Source organism: Pezoporus occidentalis, unplaced genomic scaffold, assembly GCF_034315485.1.
Source record: "Pezoporus occidentalis ecotype Australia unplaced genomic scaffold, CSIRO_AGI_Poc_V1 ctg4, whole genome shotgun sequence".
Taxonomy (NCBI): Eukaryota; Metazoa; Chordata; class Aves; order Psittaciformes; family Psittacidae; genus Pezoporus; species Pezoporus occidentalis.
In genome coordinates, this window is record NW_026915724.1 from 16,091,428 (window position 1) to 16,108,845 (window position 17,418).

The 17,418-nt window shown below is 42.5% G+C and overlaps 1 protein-coding gene across 1 annotated transcript in view; it reads left to right on the top strand.

Annotated features, from left to right (window-relative positions):
- The first annotated feature begins 16,401 nt into the window (after nucleotides 1-16,401).
- Nucleotides 16,402-17,418, top strand: part of KCTD1 (potassium channel tetramerization domain containing 1) — a 101,261-nt gene continuing 100,244 nt past the window's right edge. Inside the window, exon 1 of the mRNA XM_062632799.1 lies at nucleotides 16,402-16,476. Within this exon, the coding sequence (XP_062488783.1) occupies nucleotides 16,468-16,476 (9 nt within the window). The 5' untranslated portion in view covers nucleotides 16,402-16,467. The remainder of the gene's footprint in view (nucleotides 16,477-17,418) is intronic.

Genomic DNA, 17,418 nt, shown 5'->3' on the forward strand with positions numbered 1-17,418 from the left:
TCGGGCAGAGGAGAGGGGCCAGCAACCAGCCCTTGAGCAATTGCAGTTGTTGCTGCTATACATGTCAGTGGGCACCTACAGTGCCTTCCCCAGACTGTCTGAATCACTAGAGCATACAGCAGCTTTGTGAAGTACCTTAACATCTCTAAAATACTGTGGGTCCTTACACAGAAGGCATTAGAGAAAAGGTGCATTTTTAATGAAATGTCTGGGTGTGCCAACATCCTCCAGTCACCTTCAGAAATGATGCAGTGGAAGAAAAGTAGAACCTCTCTGGTCAGCTTTCTCCAGCCACCACATGCCTGGGAGCTCCAAACCAGAGCTGGACAGGCCATTTGCTGGGGCGGAGACAGAAGAGAGTCTGTTGGCCCTTCAGCCAAAATTGCCAAGCAGGGGAAGCTGCAGTGAGTTTAACAGCCTAAAAACAACCTCCACACATGGTGGCACCTCTGGAAAAACCACAGTGCTGGGGCGGGAGGTAAGATTCTCCAGACACTCCCAGACTGGGTTGGTACTCATATGGAGCAGGCACCTTGGGGTGAAAAGCTCCATGCCCTCTTTCTCTTTGCTCTACCAGTCCCAAACAGGCATATTTTGGCAGGCTGAGAGACAATCTAAGCTAAGATGATGAATGACTGGTACTTGTCCCCCTTTGAAGGATCTGCAGTCTGTTTTATTGGTGTGAGGAGGAAAGAGATGTGTGGCTGGGAGCTGGGACCATTACAAGTGCCCTTTGCAAACTCCTGGGTGATTTCAAGGGCAGCTTATGGCACAGGATATTGACAACTGACAGAGCCCAGTTTGAACACACGCCCTTAACACACTCTAATTTATATGCAGACCAAGCAGCAACATTATTGTTCAGCTGGGGGCATATTTAATTGCTGAATGTTCTGCAGATGTCTTTCAGGCTGTATAGATAAAGGCATTTAAGTTGCTGACTTATAACAGCACATCTTTCTTCTTTTAACATAAAAATTCCTACCTTCTTTGATGGATGCTGAATTTTTAGGACTGAAATCCTGTGCTAGTCCTTCGGAATATTTTAGCAAATGTTAAACTCCCCAGTACTGAGAGGGGGAAGCTAAACTATGATACCTTTTCATCAGGAATGAAAAAATTAACTTCATTACTCTAAAAGCAGTATTTTCCCATGGTGCAAAATTGGGGAAGGTCCATTATTTCTTTGGACCCAGCAGTATGACCTGTCAGTCTCTAGCCAGACACCAAAGTGATTGCAGTTTATTTAAGAGCAAGCAGACTGCTCAGTGCTGAGTAAGATGTACAAGGAGACTGCAACCCAAGGGCAGTCGTGCAAAACAATGCTGGTGCCAACGGTCCAGCACAGCTCCCCTTCACAGCAGTGCTGGGAGGTGGCAAGCAATACAGGATCAACCCCCTGAACTTACAGTTCTTATCTATTGCTAGTCCATAACAAATACTTAAGGACTAAATACTGCATATTGTTTCTTTTTGTTATGATTTTTGCTGTGTTTTTTTTTTCTATTAATCCCTCCCAACTTTCAAGAATAATCAGATTTACAAACGGATGTCATGCATGTTTTTCAATGACACCTACAATGTCCTTTCTGGCTTGAACCATCCTAGTGACATAGGTGTCTGACAATTTGGCAGGGAGAGAGCCATGAGTTAGGCAGAAAACCGGACTCCATTAAAAAAACATAAAAGCTGGGAGGAGGCAACTTGATGTGGCATGGCTCCTGGCAATGAGGAAGCATGAGTGTATACTGAAGCTTAGAAATAGAAAGTGATGTCCTCATAAAAATATGGCTCTAGGCTGGTGTGCCACTAGAAATTCTTCTGTCAGTTTAGAATATTTAGCTCTAAGGGATTTCTACTTTCAAATGGATCTTTTGATGCAAAATAGGCTGCACAGACGGAGATAGCGTTGAAGAAGGGAGAGTTGCATTTGCTCTCAGTTATGCTTGGTAAACTGAAGATTTTTAGATAGGCTTTTTGATCCCAAAGTATTGAGTGGGCAGGTGGGTTACCTTACCAGTGCGTTAGGTCTCTGGGCCCTTGTAACTGAAAATCATAACTGATGCCTGGGCAGCTAAATAATACTGAAAGCTTCAACACTGCTGGTTATCAGGGGAACCTTTTTAGCCTAATTTGAAAACTCAAAGCTCCAGGCAACTGAATTTTTTTCGTTACAGGCTCTTTTGTGTGATGTTCCAATGCAGTATATCCAATCAATGATGCAATATCACGCACAGTACCATCATGCGGATGTTTATGCCCCCCGTGTTTTGTATTTGACTTGTTAAACTGCAAGAAGAGTTCAGGGAACAAACAAACAAACAAAACAAAGAATAAAAAGCAAACTCCACAGCTCCCCTGCTGCAGAAATTTAAAACTAGCAAATACACAAGCCTCAGTGCTCCAAGAGAAATGAAAGAGCAGAAAGTGAAAATATATACATATGTATACACATGAACAAAACATGAGCCACAGTCATGGCAATCTGGGCTCCAATGTGCCAAACGAAAGGGGTTATTCCTCCAAGCAATCTTTGTGCCATAAAATTTAGGACACAGCAAGGCTGGTTTATGATCACACTGTAGATTCCACTATAAAACTATACAGTCACAGTACAGTAAATTCCACTGGATGATTAGGGCAGGCTGGTTTGGGGGATTTTTAATATTGCATCTGCTAAAAGAAGAAACACTAATGATAGCTTGCATGCAGGGAGGGAGATGAGTACTTATCAGATACTCATTCCTCCTTTCTTCCGCAATTTCTCTCACACACATCTGTCATAATTTAAGTTCATTTAGGGCAATCACAAGAATTGTGAGTATTGCTTCCACATTGATTTATTTTAACACAAATAATAATGGTCCAGATCTTCAGATGAAATAAATCAACCCAAAACATTTAATTTACATTGTTTCTGTGTAAATGATGTTAAATTAATTTTACTTATTAGGAAGACAAAAATAAAAGTAAGAGCAAGCTCCATGATAAATGATTCATTTACAGAGGATGCCTGATGCCTTGTGAGATTTTGGTGCAGAAGAGCAGAAGCAACTTATGGAAACTCCATAATTTTATAATGCTTTTGATTTAATTTGTTATGAGCTACTTCGTCTAGCCCAGTGCTAAAAACATAAAAGATGGTTCAGCACTAAATATTCGAGCAGGATTAGATTAAAAGATTTTAAACCTTTGGAACAAAGGTTTCAGCTCAACTCAGACCAATGCTTACATTAACTGCATTTTTCTGCATTTACAAGATTTTACTTCAAAACTGGTTCCTCTTGCCACTCTGTTCTGAAGTGAGCCACAAACCTGCATTTCTGATGCTGTGGTCCTCGGTCAGTGAGATAGTTGTATCTCTGAGAGTTTCCCTTTGTCATTTCAGAGTCACTCTCAAAAAAGAACTCATATTTAAATCTTAATATCTGTGATGGTGAGGCAAATGGGCAATCAAAAGCGGCAGGCATCTGACAGGGGCAAGCTTCCATAATGTGCACTGAGCTGTTTTCTTACACCAGGAGAAGAATCCCTTCTTTCTTGGCTTGATCATTCTGGTGCTTGGTGACAGCTGATGGTGCTGATAACCTTGTGCTGTCATTGACAGGAGCCAGGTGTGAGGCTATTCCATCATGCAGGACTGTATCCTGTGCTTGCCATTACCCTGCAGCATTTACCAGGTAGCTTTACTTCTATTTTTGGCATCCTAACAAATAAAATCATCTTACCACTATTCATACATTTCCATGGAAGCAAAGTGTCTGCAGATATACACTGGCCTCGAGTTCAACTAATGTTGCTGTCTCTTTCACTGTTTGTCTCTTTGCCATGTGAATCCTCACAGTGAGTTGACGTTGATTTTGTTGCTTCCTGGAACATGTCATCAGTGCAGCTGTGACAGTGAAAGAGTAAGAGAAGAAGCAACGCTTACGCTTACACATTCACCCTGTGTGCATTAATCTGATTAATAAAGGAAATGTTATCCAAAATTAAAGGTACTGCCAATTTAGTAAACAAATCACTGCTGAAGTCAGCTGGGCATAAGCACTTTTCTCTTTTCTCTCTTCTCTCTTAAAGGATTTGGTGTCAATGTAACAAATCAAAAGGCACACCAAGAGGTGTTGATTAAATTAATCCAAAACAAGTGAAATTTTCTTTTTTATACCTATCTGTCTTACTCTCTGTATCTACACCATTCAGATCTGTTTGTCGACCTTCTAGTTGTTTTCAGCTCATGTCATTTTTCAACAAGGAAGAAGGTGAACATAAGAAGGCAACAACTGCAGCTCAGAATACTCAGTTACATGATGAAAAAACAGAACTCTCCAGGTAGGAATCATGGCAGAAAAATGAAGAATTGCATGATTAGGAAACAAGGTGAGCTAACCTCCCATCCCAGTGAGGTGAAGAGGCTTAAAAGGCCTGCACAGGTCTGCAGGAGATCTACAGTCACCAGGAGTCCTGGAAATTGTGCCAATACTTGCCAAAATGTGTCCAGGGCAGCAGAGCATCACACACCTTTTGGATTCCTCTCAAGTCTGAAATGAAGCTAAGCAGAATAAAACTGGCACTCACCCTGTGAAAGCACAGGGTATAACCAGGAACTAAGAAACTGGAAAAGAACAACCAAACAAAAAAACCCACTAGATAGGGACTGTATTTATTTAAACACCACAGCTAAGAGATTTATGATTCTAGATGTGTTACAAGCCCTGTGTTCAAATAATATATCAAGTGACATTGAGAAGAATGTTTTGTACCTAGTCAAAGGTAATCTGGTACAGAATTACCTACAAAATTCAATATGGCAGTTACAGCAACTTTTTTACCTATTCCCAGTTTATTTTGCCTGTCTGTACACAACTGGTTGGGAGAGATTTTCCAGAGCCTCATGATCCAGACATTCTGGAAACATCAGCATTCCCACAAGCAAGAGTTTTCCCCTTTGTTGCTGATTATTTTCACTTTGTGCTGGGGGAATGTAACATACACTTCTGTCAAGTCATATGCTAGCAAGTATGCTCAAATGGATTCTCATCCTAAAAATAATGTCAGAAATAACTAATTTTTTCAAACAACAAATTTTAATTGCTGTCTTAATCTAGTGTAATAACAATACAGAGGCTTTAGGCCTTCGTTCATCAACATGTGCTAAAGTATCATTGCACTCAAAGAGACTTAAGTCTCCGCCCAAGTGTTTAGACAGTTCAATGACTTCATACAGGAATTGAGGAGTAAATCTTCAATGATTTAGCCAGACCACTGATAATATGATTTCAGAAAATAATGTCCGGATAAAAACTTCTGAGTGTAGATTTTAAGAGTGCGAGAGAATAAGAAAGCTGAAGGGCAGGATAAAACTCTTAAAACCAGTGAAGGAACTTACTGCTATTAGGAGCAGTGAATCCAAGGACAAGCTGGTTGGCATACTCCCACACAAAACAGAAACAGTGAAAAGTAACCAAATGCCATTACACAGCAGAATCCCGCAAGTCAGATTAAGAAAACACCCTTTGAGAAGATGAGATAGTCTCCAAATGGAAGCCAGTAAAGGGGTCACCTCCCATCACTGGAGAGCCCATTGCATACAGGGATGGCTGCCATCTGCAGTCACCCAGAAACACCCGATGGTTGAGCAGGGGTACAGGCACCTGGACCTCAAGAGAGCCTTCAGGCAGTCTGTGATCCAACCCAGCAATTTCAGAACATGGCATTTGCATATCTTCCTGCAATTATTTCCAAAGTCTGCCCAGCAGTCTTTCTGCTTTTCCAATTTTTCTCTAAAAAAGACATTATTTTAGGAAACTCAGTAGGAAAAAGCCATTCTGAATAGAGCACTGACTGTGTAGCTCATCATCTGAAAATTAGGAAATGCAGAAGTAAGGGGTTTGTGCGTAACTTTGTCTGTTGCTCACAGATAGATAGAGATGTATCTGTGTATATACACGCAGATATATGCAGAAGAGTACTCAGTGCTACTACTCCTGCAAAGAACGTTCCTGTAATTTTTGAAACCTGAAAAAATGCAACACAAGGTATTTGTTACTAGTAAGACAAGTAATATGAGTAATGAAATTGCAGTATATTTGTTTCCACAAGCTTACACTTTGACTCTGTGATACAATCCCCCTGGCAAAATGTATTTAGAGATCAGAATATAAATGAGTACAAACCTGGGATATTTAAATCTATAGGAACTTTGTTATTGACTTCATTTTGGCAAGGAGTACAGTTGACATGAAAATTGTTTTTTCTTGGGATATACAAATCACTGAACTGCACCAAGTAACTGAAAAGTCCAAAAGGGTGGTGTGTGGTACATATCTATTTGCAAGTTCCTCATTCCTGGAAGGGCTATGATTAAAAAAGCCAAACTTTCAGTACAAGGAAGTTTGCAACTTAAATCTTCCAGTTAGCAAAGTTTTGCAACTAAATTAGTTAAGAACAGGAGGTTTAAAACACCTGTGTAAAGACAAAAAAAAAACAAAAACAAAAACATGCAGCTGTATAGCTAAGGCTGTAGGATGAAGTTTTTATATTAACTTTACTTGAGAAAGAGATTGTGCCTTTGTGCTCTTAAGACATCATTTCTCACTGAAAGCTGGCATGTATGCAAGTTCCTTTCACAAATGTAAGTCATCCGCACCAATATAGGATACCTAAGATGATTTATTTGAATTTCCTTCAAGCTTTTGACAAAATCCTATACTAAAAAAATCCTGTAAAAGCTGTACTGTAGAAAAGCGATGTTGTTCTCTGTTGTAAAAAGCAGACTGGGAGACAGGAACTCCTGAGTTCTCATTGTATTTCCTTTGATCTATATGCCCTGTACATAATAAGCCTGACACTTATTCCTTCTGTAGCTTTGGGCAAGTCATATAATCTCTCTGCCTCATTTTCCTATCTTGGGGGGTATTGCATGGATTAGTTAGTCTATGTTTGTAAAGCAGCTGAAAGAGTATTGACCCGATCCTCCAGGGAAGCAGGGATACTCAGCTCCTTGGGAAGTCATGACCAATAAATTCTAAGGCATGCCACAGAAAATAAATACCAGGAGAAAAATGAACCCAGCCTTGACACAGACTACACCTGGTTTAGTTCATCTTGTTCCTGAAAAAGGCTGCACACAACTTCCCTTCCACAGCTGTCAAAGGAGAGCAGGACCTCCCCAGGGTTGTTTGGCATCCTTACGGTTTTAGGCTGTGAGAAAGGAGGTGAGAAAGGAGGGAGAATGGAGTGTTCCCAAAGGGGACACTGACACCTCTCTCAACAAGTGTTTGCACTAGCAAGCTGGCAAAGGAAAATAAATAGGGAGTGAGTGACACTAGCTGACGGTACTCATCATCCCATGCAGTTGAAAAGGACTGTGAGAAACCTGAGATGAATTAAAAAGCACTGGTGTACCCTGAATTTGGGGATGACTGATGATCAAGTGAAAATTGCCTTGGATGAATATAAGATAATATAAATATTGGCACTGTTGTCTCTGTGACCTGAGAGATTTTCTTTAAGTTTGGCTTGACTTTGCTGCGCAGTCACACCAGTAAGTTTCCATGTCTGTCTGTATGATAGCTCAAAGAAATAACTGAGAAAGATTTGCTCCTGTGTTAGGCATCAGTGTGGGTGGTTTAGTTGACCATTGAGTTCAAAAGATAAATTGAGAACATAATTCTTTAAAACTAAGAGAGAAATGAAGAGAGACAATATCATAGCCAAGCCTTTGATAAATGGCAGTAAATCCCCAGGCGAAGGAATATTTTCTCAGTATTTGTGACTTTTCCTGATCATTTTTGAAACTGCTTTTCTCTGTCAGGAGGGCAAAAGCAGCTGCTGCTGCAATAGCAAAACCCTGCATTTTCTGCTGGGGAAGAGAAGTGCTAGACACAGAGGGATAAGCCAGGTTTACCAGTGTGAGTGCATCCGCAGCAGTCGCTTTTCACTTTGGAATAGCTATTTCTATACACAGGTAGTATAGTTGCAGAGAGAGAAGGCAGTCAATTGCTTTGTCACAGAGCCCTATTCCTTTCTTTGCACCAACAACTGTGCCAGCTACATCAAGCCACTGACTCTTTGCCAGCACTATTTGCTATTATATCTGTCAGGGGAGTGCTCCTACATAGACATAGCTTTGGCAGCAACTCTTGCTTGCCGATGTGTGCTTGTGAGATGCCTCTTTTATGCCACCTTCCTTGAACTGCCTTTAGGTTTATATTTGGCTATCATCATCATATCCTTTCTTTTCTAGGGGCTCCCCTTTACCATATATATTCCATAGTTCAGTCGCTCACAAGAAGACTGAAGACTGGAAGAAATATCACAGCAAAACCCAAAGCAGGCTAGCAGGAGATTGGCTGACAAGATAGGACTTCTCTCAACATCTGTCTTATGCTGTGCAGGATGGAGAAAGGTTGCCTGGAGGTATACGAGTGTTGCCTTTGCATGAACTAGCAGGGCCATTTTCTGTGACTGTGGCATCAGAGGATAGTTTTGCCAGATGGGCATTTTTCCCTGGCAGACATTTTCAGCCTCTGCCTTAAGAGACCACTGTGTCTATTTTCACAGGCAGTCAACTAGAATCCTCTTTAAACTTGTAGGTGTCTTCATGTCCCTCAGCAGCTGTAACAGGACCAGCAGGGTATGGATTAAAATACTGATGAGCTTCTTGCAAACCACTATTTTTGACCAGGAGATGAGCAAATAAGAATTGTGATGAGTCCGGAAGGTTCATACCCCTGACTGTCATCACCACCCAAAACCCTACTGTTGTCTATCATTGCTCAGTGTCCACAAGTTTCTTGTATGAAACAAGGTACTGGAACCTTATTAAACTCTGAAAATTATTCTTATAACTGCAGCTGTGGAATATACACTACATATGGAATGAAGAACAAAGCTTAACATTTATGCAACTTTCCTCCTTTGCATAAACCCATCCACCAAGTATGGCCACAGTAGCCCAGCTCTTATAATTCATTGCAAACCTGGGAAACAACAGCAATATAAAACTGGCATGAGGTGAAAAACTGCTGCCTCTCAGGAAGTGAGTAGGGAGGAAAATATCAGTGATTTAAAAGTGGATTTTTCCAAATGATTCCAAACAGAAAAGTACAGCTGCTTTTCACAGAATCCTGTTTCTACAGAGAGCAAGGAGAAGCTAGCTAGCAACATCAGTTTTTCAAAGCTCATGAATGGCATTGAAAGCATACGGTAATTTCTGACACACAGAAATAGAATCATAGAAGAGTTAGGGTTGGAAAGGAACTTAAGGTCATCTAGTTCCAACCCCCCTGCCACGGACAGGGACACCTCACACTAAACCATGTCACCCAAGGCCTCGTCCTACCTAGTCTTGAACACTGCCAGGGATGGAGCATTCACAACCTCCCTGGGCAACCTATTCCAGTGCCTCACCACCCTAACAGGAAAGAATTTCCTTCTTATATCCAACCTAAACTTCCCCTGTTTAAGTTTTAACCCATTACCCCTTGTCCTGTCACTACAGTCCCTAATGAAGAGTCCCTCCCAAACATCCCTATAGGCCCCCTTTAGATACTGGAAGGCTGCTATGAGGTCTCCATGCAGCTTTCTCTTCTCCAGGCTGAACAGCCCCAACTTCCTCAGCCTGTCTTCATACAGGAGGTGCTCCAGACCCCTGATCATCCTCGTGGCCCTTCTCTGGATTTGTTCCAACAGTTCCATGTCCTTTTTATGTTGAGGACACCAGAACTGCACACAATACTCCAGGTGAGGTCTCACAAGAGCAGAGTAGAGGGGCAGGATCACCTCCTTCGACCTGCTGGTCACGCTCCTTTTGATGCAGCCCAGGATACGGTTGGCTTTCTGGGATGCAAGCGCACACGGCCAGCCCATGTTCATTTTCTCATCAACCAACACTCCCAAGTCCTTCTCTGCAGGGCTGCTCTGAATCTCTTCTCTGCCCAACCTGTAGCTGTGCCTGGGATTGCTCCGACCCAGGTGTAGGGCCTTGCACTTGGCATGGTTAAACTTCATGAGGTTGGCATCAGCCCACCTCACAAGCATGTCACAGAATCACAGAATCCTAAGGGTTGGAAGGGACCTCAAAAGATCATCTAGTCCAACCCTCCTGCAAGAGCAGGGTAACCTAGAGTACATCACACAGGAACTTGTCCAGGCGGGCCTTGAATATCTCCAACGTAGGAGACTCCACAACCCCCCTGGGCAACCTGTTCCAGTGATCTGTCACTCTCACAGTAAAGAAATTTTTCCTCATGTTCATATGGAACCTCCTATGCTCCGGTTTGCACCTATTGCCCTTTGTCCTGTCATTGGACATCACTGAAAAAAACCTAGCTCCATCATCCTGACACTCACCCTTTACATATTTGTAAACATTGATGAGGTCACCCCTCAGTCTCCTCTTCTCCAAGCTAAAGAGTCCCAGCTCCCTCAGCCTCTCCTCATAAGAGAGATGTTCCTTTCCCTTAATCATCTTTGTAGCTCTGCGCTGGACTCTTTCGAGCAATTAAGAGTGTCGAGGTCCCTCTGGATGGCATTCCTTCCCTCCAGGGTATCAACCGAACCACACAGCTTGGTGTCATCAGCAAACTTGCTGAGGGCGCACTCAATCCCACTGTCCATGTCAGTGACAAAGATGTTGAACCAGACCAGTCCCAACACCGATCCCTGAGGGACACCACTCATTACTGGTCTCCAGCCGGACATTGAGCCATTGACCACAACTCTCTGTGTGCGATACAACACAAACTATACACCACAATATGTATACTTTCAAACAACTCAAACTATACTACACTTTGATTTTGGAAAGCGAATGTTCCAGACAGTTGCTGATTCTTCAGCAGAAGAGTAGGGGTGTCTTTTTCAAATACCCTTTTTAAAAGAAGCACTCGTTTTATGAGTCCAGAAAATTAGTCTGGTTGCAAAAACTGCAGATCACTCATTACAGTCAGTATTTTTAAGTCTAAAAACCTTGAAACTACCTGTTTCTGAAAGGCTGATATGGTCACAGTCCTGTTCAGAATTTGTAAGCTGCCCCTTTCTTCATCCAGATCAGCTATTTGAAAACCCCAGACCAATATACATACTTCCAGACTTTGGGCTATTCAAAACACAGATGCAAATCCAAATTTTTAAACCTGAGTTTCTCTTACAGCTGTATTGCGTATCCCTCTGAAATATTTCCTCGATTGAATAGGATGGTTTATTGCATGGAAATTCATACTTCAAATAACTATCTCAATGTATTACCCTATTAAGCTGATATCTCACGATTTCTGGAAGAATGTGTTTCAAAATACAGCTATATTGAGAGACTGTATTGTACCACCAATGTCCATTTTCGCTCTGAAAACTCATGGTACAGTTGAGTAATGCTAAAAACCCAGAAGGGAAGATTGTTGGTGTGTTTTGTTATTTAACACCAAATGCCTCTGCTCATTGTCTTTGTGTATATAGGCATGCTCAGGGAATAATTTTTATAGGCGGGAAAGCAGAGAGATTCTGACACCCAAAGGATGCACAAAGAGATACACTAGCATGAATTTCTATGGTGCCCTGAAGATGCTTCCATTGTATTATAGGGCTTCCTGTGAGCAGTTTTGGCTCAGGCAGTAACACCAAGAAATAAAACTGAGTGGTCCTGGACTAGATGAACTCAGACTGAGGCAGGTTATACCACCTCTAGAAACCATGTGTTTTGTTACAGGGTATTGGAATATAAAATAGCAAAAACAAGTTCTTTTCCTCCTTACCAGTTTCCCTTCACCCCAGCATACACACACATACACATGCTCACATTTTACCCTCTTCTCAGTCTAGTCTTTAATTACAATGAGTTAAGCAGTTAAACTGGAGTGATCTTGGAGCAATTTGGACAATCCCATGAGATACATTATCACTTATGCCCTGAATTCTGTACGTTTTATCTGAATGTTTAGACCAACTGAAGCTTCTTCCATATTCATCCCTGCTGGTATTTCACATGATCCAGCTCAGAAAAGCTTACAGTGACCATAAGAGTGCATTAGTCCTTTCTCAAAGTGTACTGACTTAGTCCAAATAGAACATCTGTCTTGCAAGAGGAGGAGGGGTTTCAAATGCGTATAGGAAAAATCTAGCCAAAGCAAAAGGTAGCAGGAGCAAAGGTGATCTCTGATTTGCTCTCTGCCCTCATAGGTTGTACAGAATGGGCCTTTTATCATTTATTTTGCAGCACCAATTTTCTGTGCAACAAATGCCTAAAGACAGGTAACAAAGCTAGTGTGGTACTACCCTGTTGTGCCCCTCAGAAAGCCTCAGCAATCACCGAGCAAGCAGAGGAACTGCTTCTCCGGGGAACCAATAACTGTGGAGGGAAGTGGGAAGCGGAGAACTTCAGAGAAATGCATGGAATTTCCCAAAGTTCATTATAAATGCATAGACACATAGAGGATAATGACACCAGGGTTCACATTTTCAATGCTGCATGCTCAAGGGCAACCTTCTAAGACCTTTTTTTACCTATCCACAGGTGTCATGATTTGCTAGAGGTCTTAACATCTCAAGTTCCCATTGCTGGTCCTGAGGCTTCTGAAAGACATAAAATAAAACTAAATAACAAAATACATTTCTTCAAATATTGCATCAAAATGTAACTGGTAATAAAGAAAAAATGCATTATTTTTAACACTTCTTGGGGAAAACAACTCTGGAGAAACTGTTCGTAAATCCCCCCCTTCGAATGCAATGTAAAATCCTTTCTATTTTTCTAAAAAAAAAAAAACCCAAGCCACAAACAAAATATCTAATGTAGGCAACTGTTGCTAGCTTTTATTGTCACACCAAGCTGATCTTCTTAATATGTTTGAAACAAGATTGCAGCACATACCAAGCCTATGGACTGCAGGAGGGAACTTTCAAAAGAAGGTCAAGCTGGCATGAGGGCCTTCCTGAGAAGAACCCCTGTGCTTGATTCCAGACAAGATTACAGCTGTATCAGAAATAATGCCCTTTAGCAGGTGGACACATACGATCTGCAGCCACAGGAAAACCTGCCTCTTTAAAAGCTGCAATTTTCCAAGCTGTTAACGTTGACAATGATACAAAAAAAAAATACTATAGTTTTCCAGAGGCTAACTATGAACAGGTGATGATTTGAGGAAAAAATTCAGAAATCAAATATTGAGCTCAGTTGAGCTCATTACAGTTGAATTCAGCATCAGTAAACTATTCATAATGCACAAACACAATGTAGTCTTATGTAAACCTGTTTAAAAAAAGATAACTCCAAGTAAAAGAGAACAGAGTTTAGTTTAATGTGTGCTCCTTTGCATGTAAATTACCTCCAAGCAGTTAATAAAGGCAAACCTTGCTAACTTATTTAGATATATGTGGCAGCTCATAGGGGTTATATCTTGTGAACTCTACTGATGTCAAAAAAGCATCCCTAGATCAGAGTACGGCTGCACCGGTTGTAAATTTAGGCTTCTGTTAAGGCAGTGGGTACTGAAAGCTGTGAGAAGGAAGAATAACCAAAGCCAGGGTCTTTCCTCTCCTGGGAACATACTATGGAAATACTACATTTGCATGTGAAAAGAGATGCAGATTGAACTTCAGCATAGCAGTTAACATCGACTTCCTTGAGAACACCTCTATTTTAGTCATGTGAGTTTATATTTTTGACCACCGCATATAGGAAAGGGCCAGGCTGCAGTACCATTGCTATATTACAGTGGACAAATGGAGACACCAATACCTATCCAAAATAGTTTGCAGCTACCCCAGTGGGCATTTCCCCTATCTCATCTCATGAAGGTGGTGTGAGACTTAAGCCTCTGATTTTCTGACTCACAGATGAAAATTCTACCAAATGAGCCTTCTTGAGATAATAAATACATTTTCTTACTTCTTAAGAAAATGCACCTTTTCTTATCTAGTGCTGACATCATTTGATAAACTCTTTGCTGCAGGTAAAATAACAGCACAAGGATATTTTCCACTTTTTTAGAGGATGCTACACTGCTGTTTTTCTCCACCTTTCTCCATAATGGACACTCGCTAGCTTGAAATTAAAATTTCCAACTTTACTGATTTTTTTTTCCTCTCTGTATTATGCAGGTCGCTAATGAGTGTCAGGCTGCCAGGCTACTGGCTTTGCTGTATTTATTTATTAGGAAAAGAAGGGCGATGAAGCATTTAAAGCAGTCACATACAAAGACCATCAATTTTGTCTGGCTTTTTTTTTGTGGTGACACAATGTAAGACAGAAATAAAGTTAGGTCAAGACCCAGGACTACTGAACTTTGTTTCTCTTTGATTCATCTGGACAGAAAATGCGGGGGGGTGGGGGTGGGGGGGTGGTGTGTGTATTTACTGCTGTTTAATTGACAGACCATGAGAATCTTGAAGTTATTAAGCAGGTTTAAGTACTTGAAAATGACTCCGTTGCTCAAATTGTGTAACATTAGTGAGGGTTGCATGGACCCTGCTCCACATACACCTAGTGGGGGAAGACACGAGTGGTTGAGGGGAGGTCTTCCTCTTGTGCGCTCCTAGTTTTTGGAAGAATGCTAAAAATAAAATTTGATGACGAAAGCATGTGGAAAGTTTCTGGGGGCATTGAAGAGTGTGGTTACTTAAAGTTTTTCCTCTTCTATTCAGACAGCCATTCCTGGTTAATTAACCTAATGTATTTGTGCTCGCAGTGGCAAAGCATTCGCAAATGGTATGGTTGCTAAGTGAGAAGTCCTACCACATTATTGTGCTTATCGTTTAAAGAGAAGAGGAAAGACAAAAGGAACGTGTTGGGTTGGATGTATTTTTAAACAAGAGAATTAGTCATTCCTTAGGCTGCAGCAACTGCCTTAGGAAAAAAAAAAAGACGATTGTCATATTTTGCACTACTTTCCTTAAAATACTAACCCCATATAATAAAAAGCTAATTGTAGGTTTTCGCTGGGCACGTTCAGTTCTATTAAAGGGCTTTGTTGGGCAGTTTTGGCCTCAGCCTGGTCTTTTTCATAAGAAATGTCAGCAAAGTCTCTGAATTAATGGACTGTGAAGCGCTCAGAAACATACCGTTTCACAAAAGTGTACTGTGAGGATGTGACACTAATGGGAGGTGACCCAGGGGGGCTGTGACAAAACAGTCCACTCTAACAACCACATCAACAAATTAATGCAGCGTCTGTACTCAGTAGCTTTGCACAAAGCGATATACAGTGGAGTGGGAGGTGAAGGATGGTAGAATAAGAGAAAACTGATCAAGAATAAGATTTGTAAATTATTTATTTATGCCCGGTTTTGTTTTCTTCAGGAGAAATGTGTTGCAAACTCCTGGGTGAAGAGAAGGAAAAAGCCAAGGCTCCATTTCAACTGGATAATTGGAAAAGGAAAGTTAGTAGCATTTGTGAGCCATGGTCACATGAACCTAAGTGGCAAATTCCTGGATTTATTTACATTGATTTTTTTTTCTTTTGATTTTGCTGCTTTTTTTAAAAAAATAAATATTTTTTTTAAAGAATGCAGTGAAACTCCTTCAATCTTTTTGCAATTCTGCATGGTTGAACATTTGAAATGAGTTTGTGCATCACCCCGAGGCATTGATTCAGACTTGATTGGGGCAAAGCAGTCTCCATGTGCTTATTTTTATACACGTCATTTGGGAAGTTATATAGCCAAGGGAACAGAAATTGTGTTGCTCCACTGCCAAATTATCCCGTATCCCTCGATCAAAACGGGAGGTGAACCTAATCAACAAGTTGTGCGACCTTAGCGCAATGGCAATGTCAGGTCAGCTCGGGAAAGTGAAGAGACAGACCTAAATAAAAATAAAAAGAAAAGGAGAGACAGAAAGAAAGAAAGAACCAACCAACAATCCTTATAATTATCATCATCTGCTGCTTTTCCCTCTTCTGGCAAAGAAACACTCCATCCATTTGCAGAAATCGCCCGCGGAAACGTTACATCAAAACTAATCACAACGATTAAAATCAGCTTTTCTGTGCAAGAGGAGAGTAAAAAGCAAGTTGGAGGCTGGAATGAGACTGTTTTTTCCACCAAAAAAAAATCCGGAAAAAAAAAAATACACGCTATATACATATATATCTATATGCACGTTTCGAAGGAGATCAATTTTATGCCCGTGTGATCAGTTAATTTAATTTAACTTTTATTTCGGAGATTGATTCAGACTGGAGGTAGAGACATGAGCTAATTGTATCCTGATCCTTGCCTTGAGGGGTTTCAAAGCCCTGGAGCAACTATTCTCTGTATTTTGCTCTGTCTACCTTAGCCAAGCTATTGCATTTCTCTCTGGTGTAGCGAGGAGAGCAGACCGCTGCCGGGAGAGAGAAATATCGGAAGTGTGAGTTGGGGAGGGGGGAAAAGGGGAGAAAAAAAAAGGGGGAAAAAAGGGAAGGCAAAAAAAAAAAAAAAAAAAAAGGAGGGAAAAAAAAAAAATAAAAGAGGGACACTTTGGCGGCTCCGATGTTCCAGGTAAGGGCTGCTCGGGATCGTTGTTGTTGTTTGCAGCGGAGGGTTCGGAGGGACTCGGGCGCCACTCGCTTCCACGCATGTGCCGGGCGCTCGCACCCCGCGCGGGGACGCGGCACGGCCTCCGCGCTCCCCCGCGCAACCCGCGCAGCGCCGCGGGGAGGCGGGCGGGAGGGAGGGAGGGAGGGAAGAAGGGAGACGGGGGGGAAGAGGGAGGGAAGGAGGGGGCCGCGCGCTGGGAAGGGGGGGGGGGGGGTGCGCTCCTCCTTTCCCCACCGCCTCTCTGAGGGGGAGACTCGGGGGGTGGCGTGTGCGTGGAGGGGGGATTTACTGAGTTGAAGGGTGCGTGTTTCCGCGCAGGGGGTGAGCGGCTGGCATTGTTCTCCTCCGGGCTGCAGGAGGGGGCCGCCATTGTGTGTGTGTGTATGTGTCTGTGAGAGCGAGCGGGAGGCACCTTCCCCCACTGCCACTACCTCCGGAGCCCCCCGAGGCCCCCCCCCCCCTTTGTTGCCGGGGCGGCGGAGGGAAGGGCGGCCCCGCGGGGCGAGGCAACGGGGCCGCGGAGCAGCGGCCGCCCTTCCTCCGCGCCGCCCGCTGTTACCCCGTGGGGACTGAGGCGCCTGTGGTGCGGGACGGCGGTTGTTCCCCCTCCCTCTCTCTCTCTCTCTCTGGCCCCGCACTGCTGCGTGCCCCGGTGTCCGACGCCGTCCCGGAAGACAGGGAGCCGCGCCTGCCATCTCAAAAAAAAAAAAAAAAAAACACAAAAAACCAGAAACCTCAAAAATAATAAAAAAAAGGGAACGAAAGAAGCCGCTCGCCGCCTGTTTCCAATCAACGCGGTACAAGTTTATTCGAGCCCGCCCTGCGGGCACCGAGCGTGCTCGGATTGCTCGGGCAGATTAAAAAATGGGCGAAACGCTTCTCCCTTCTCAGCGGCGGGGCTGC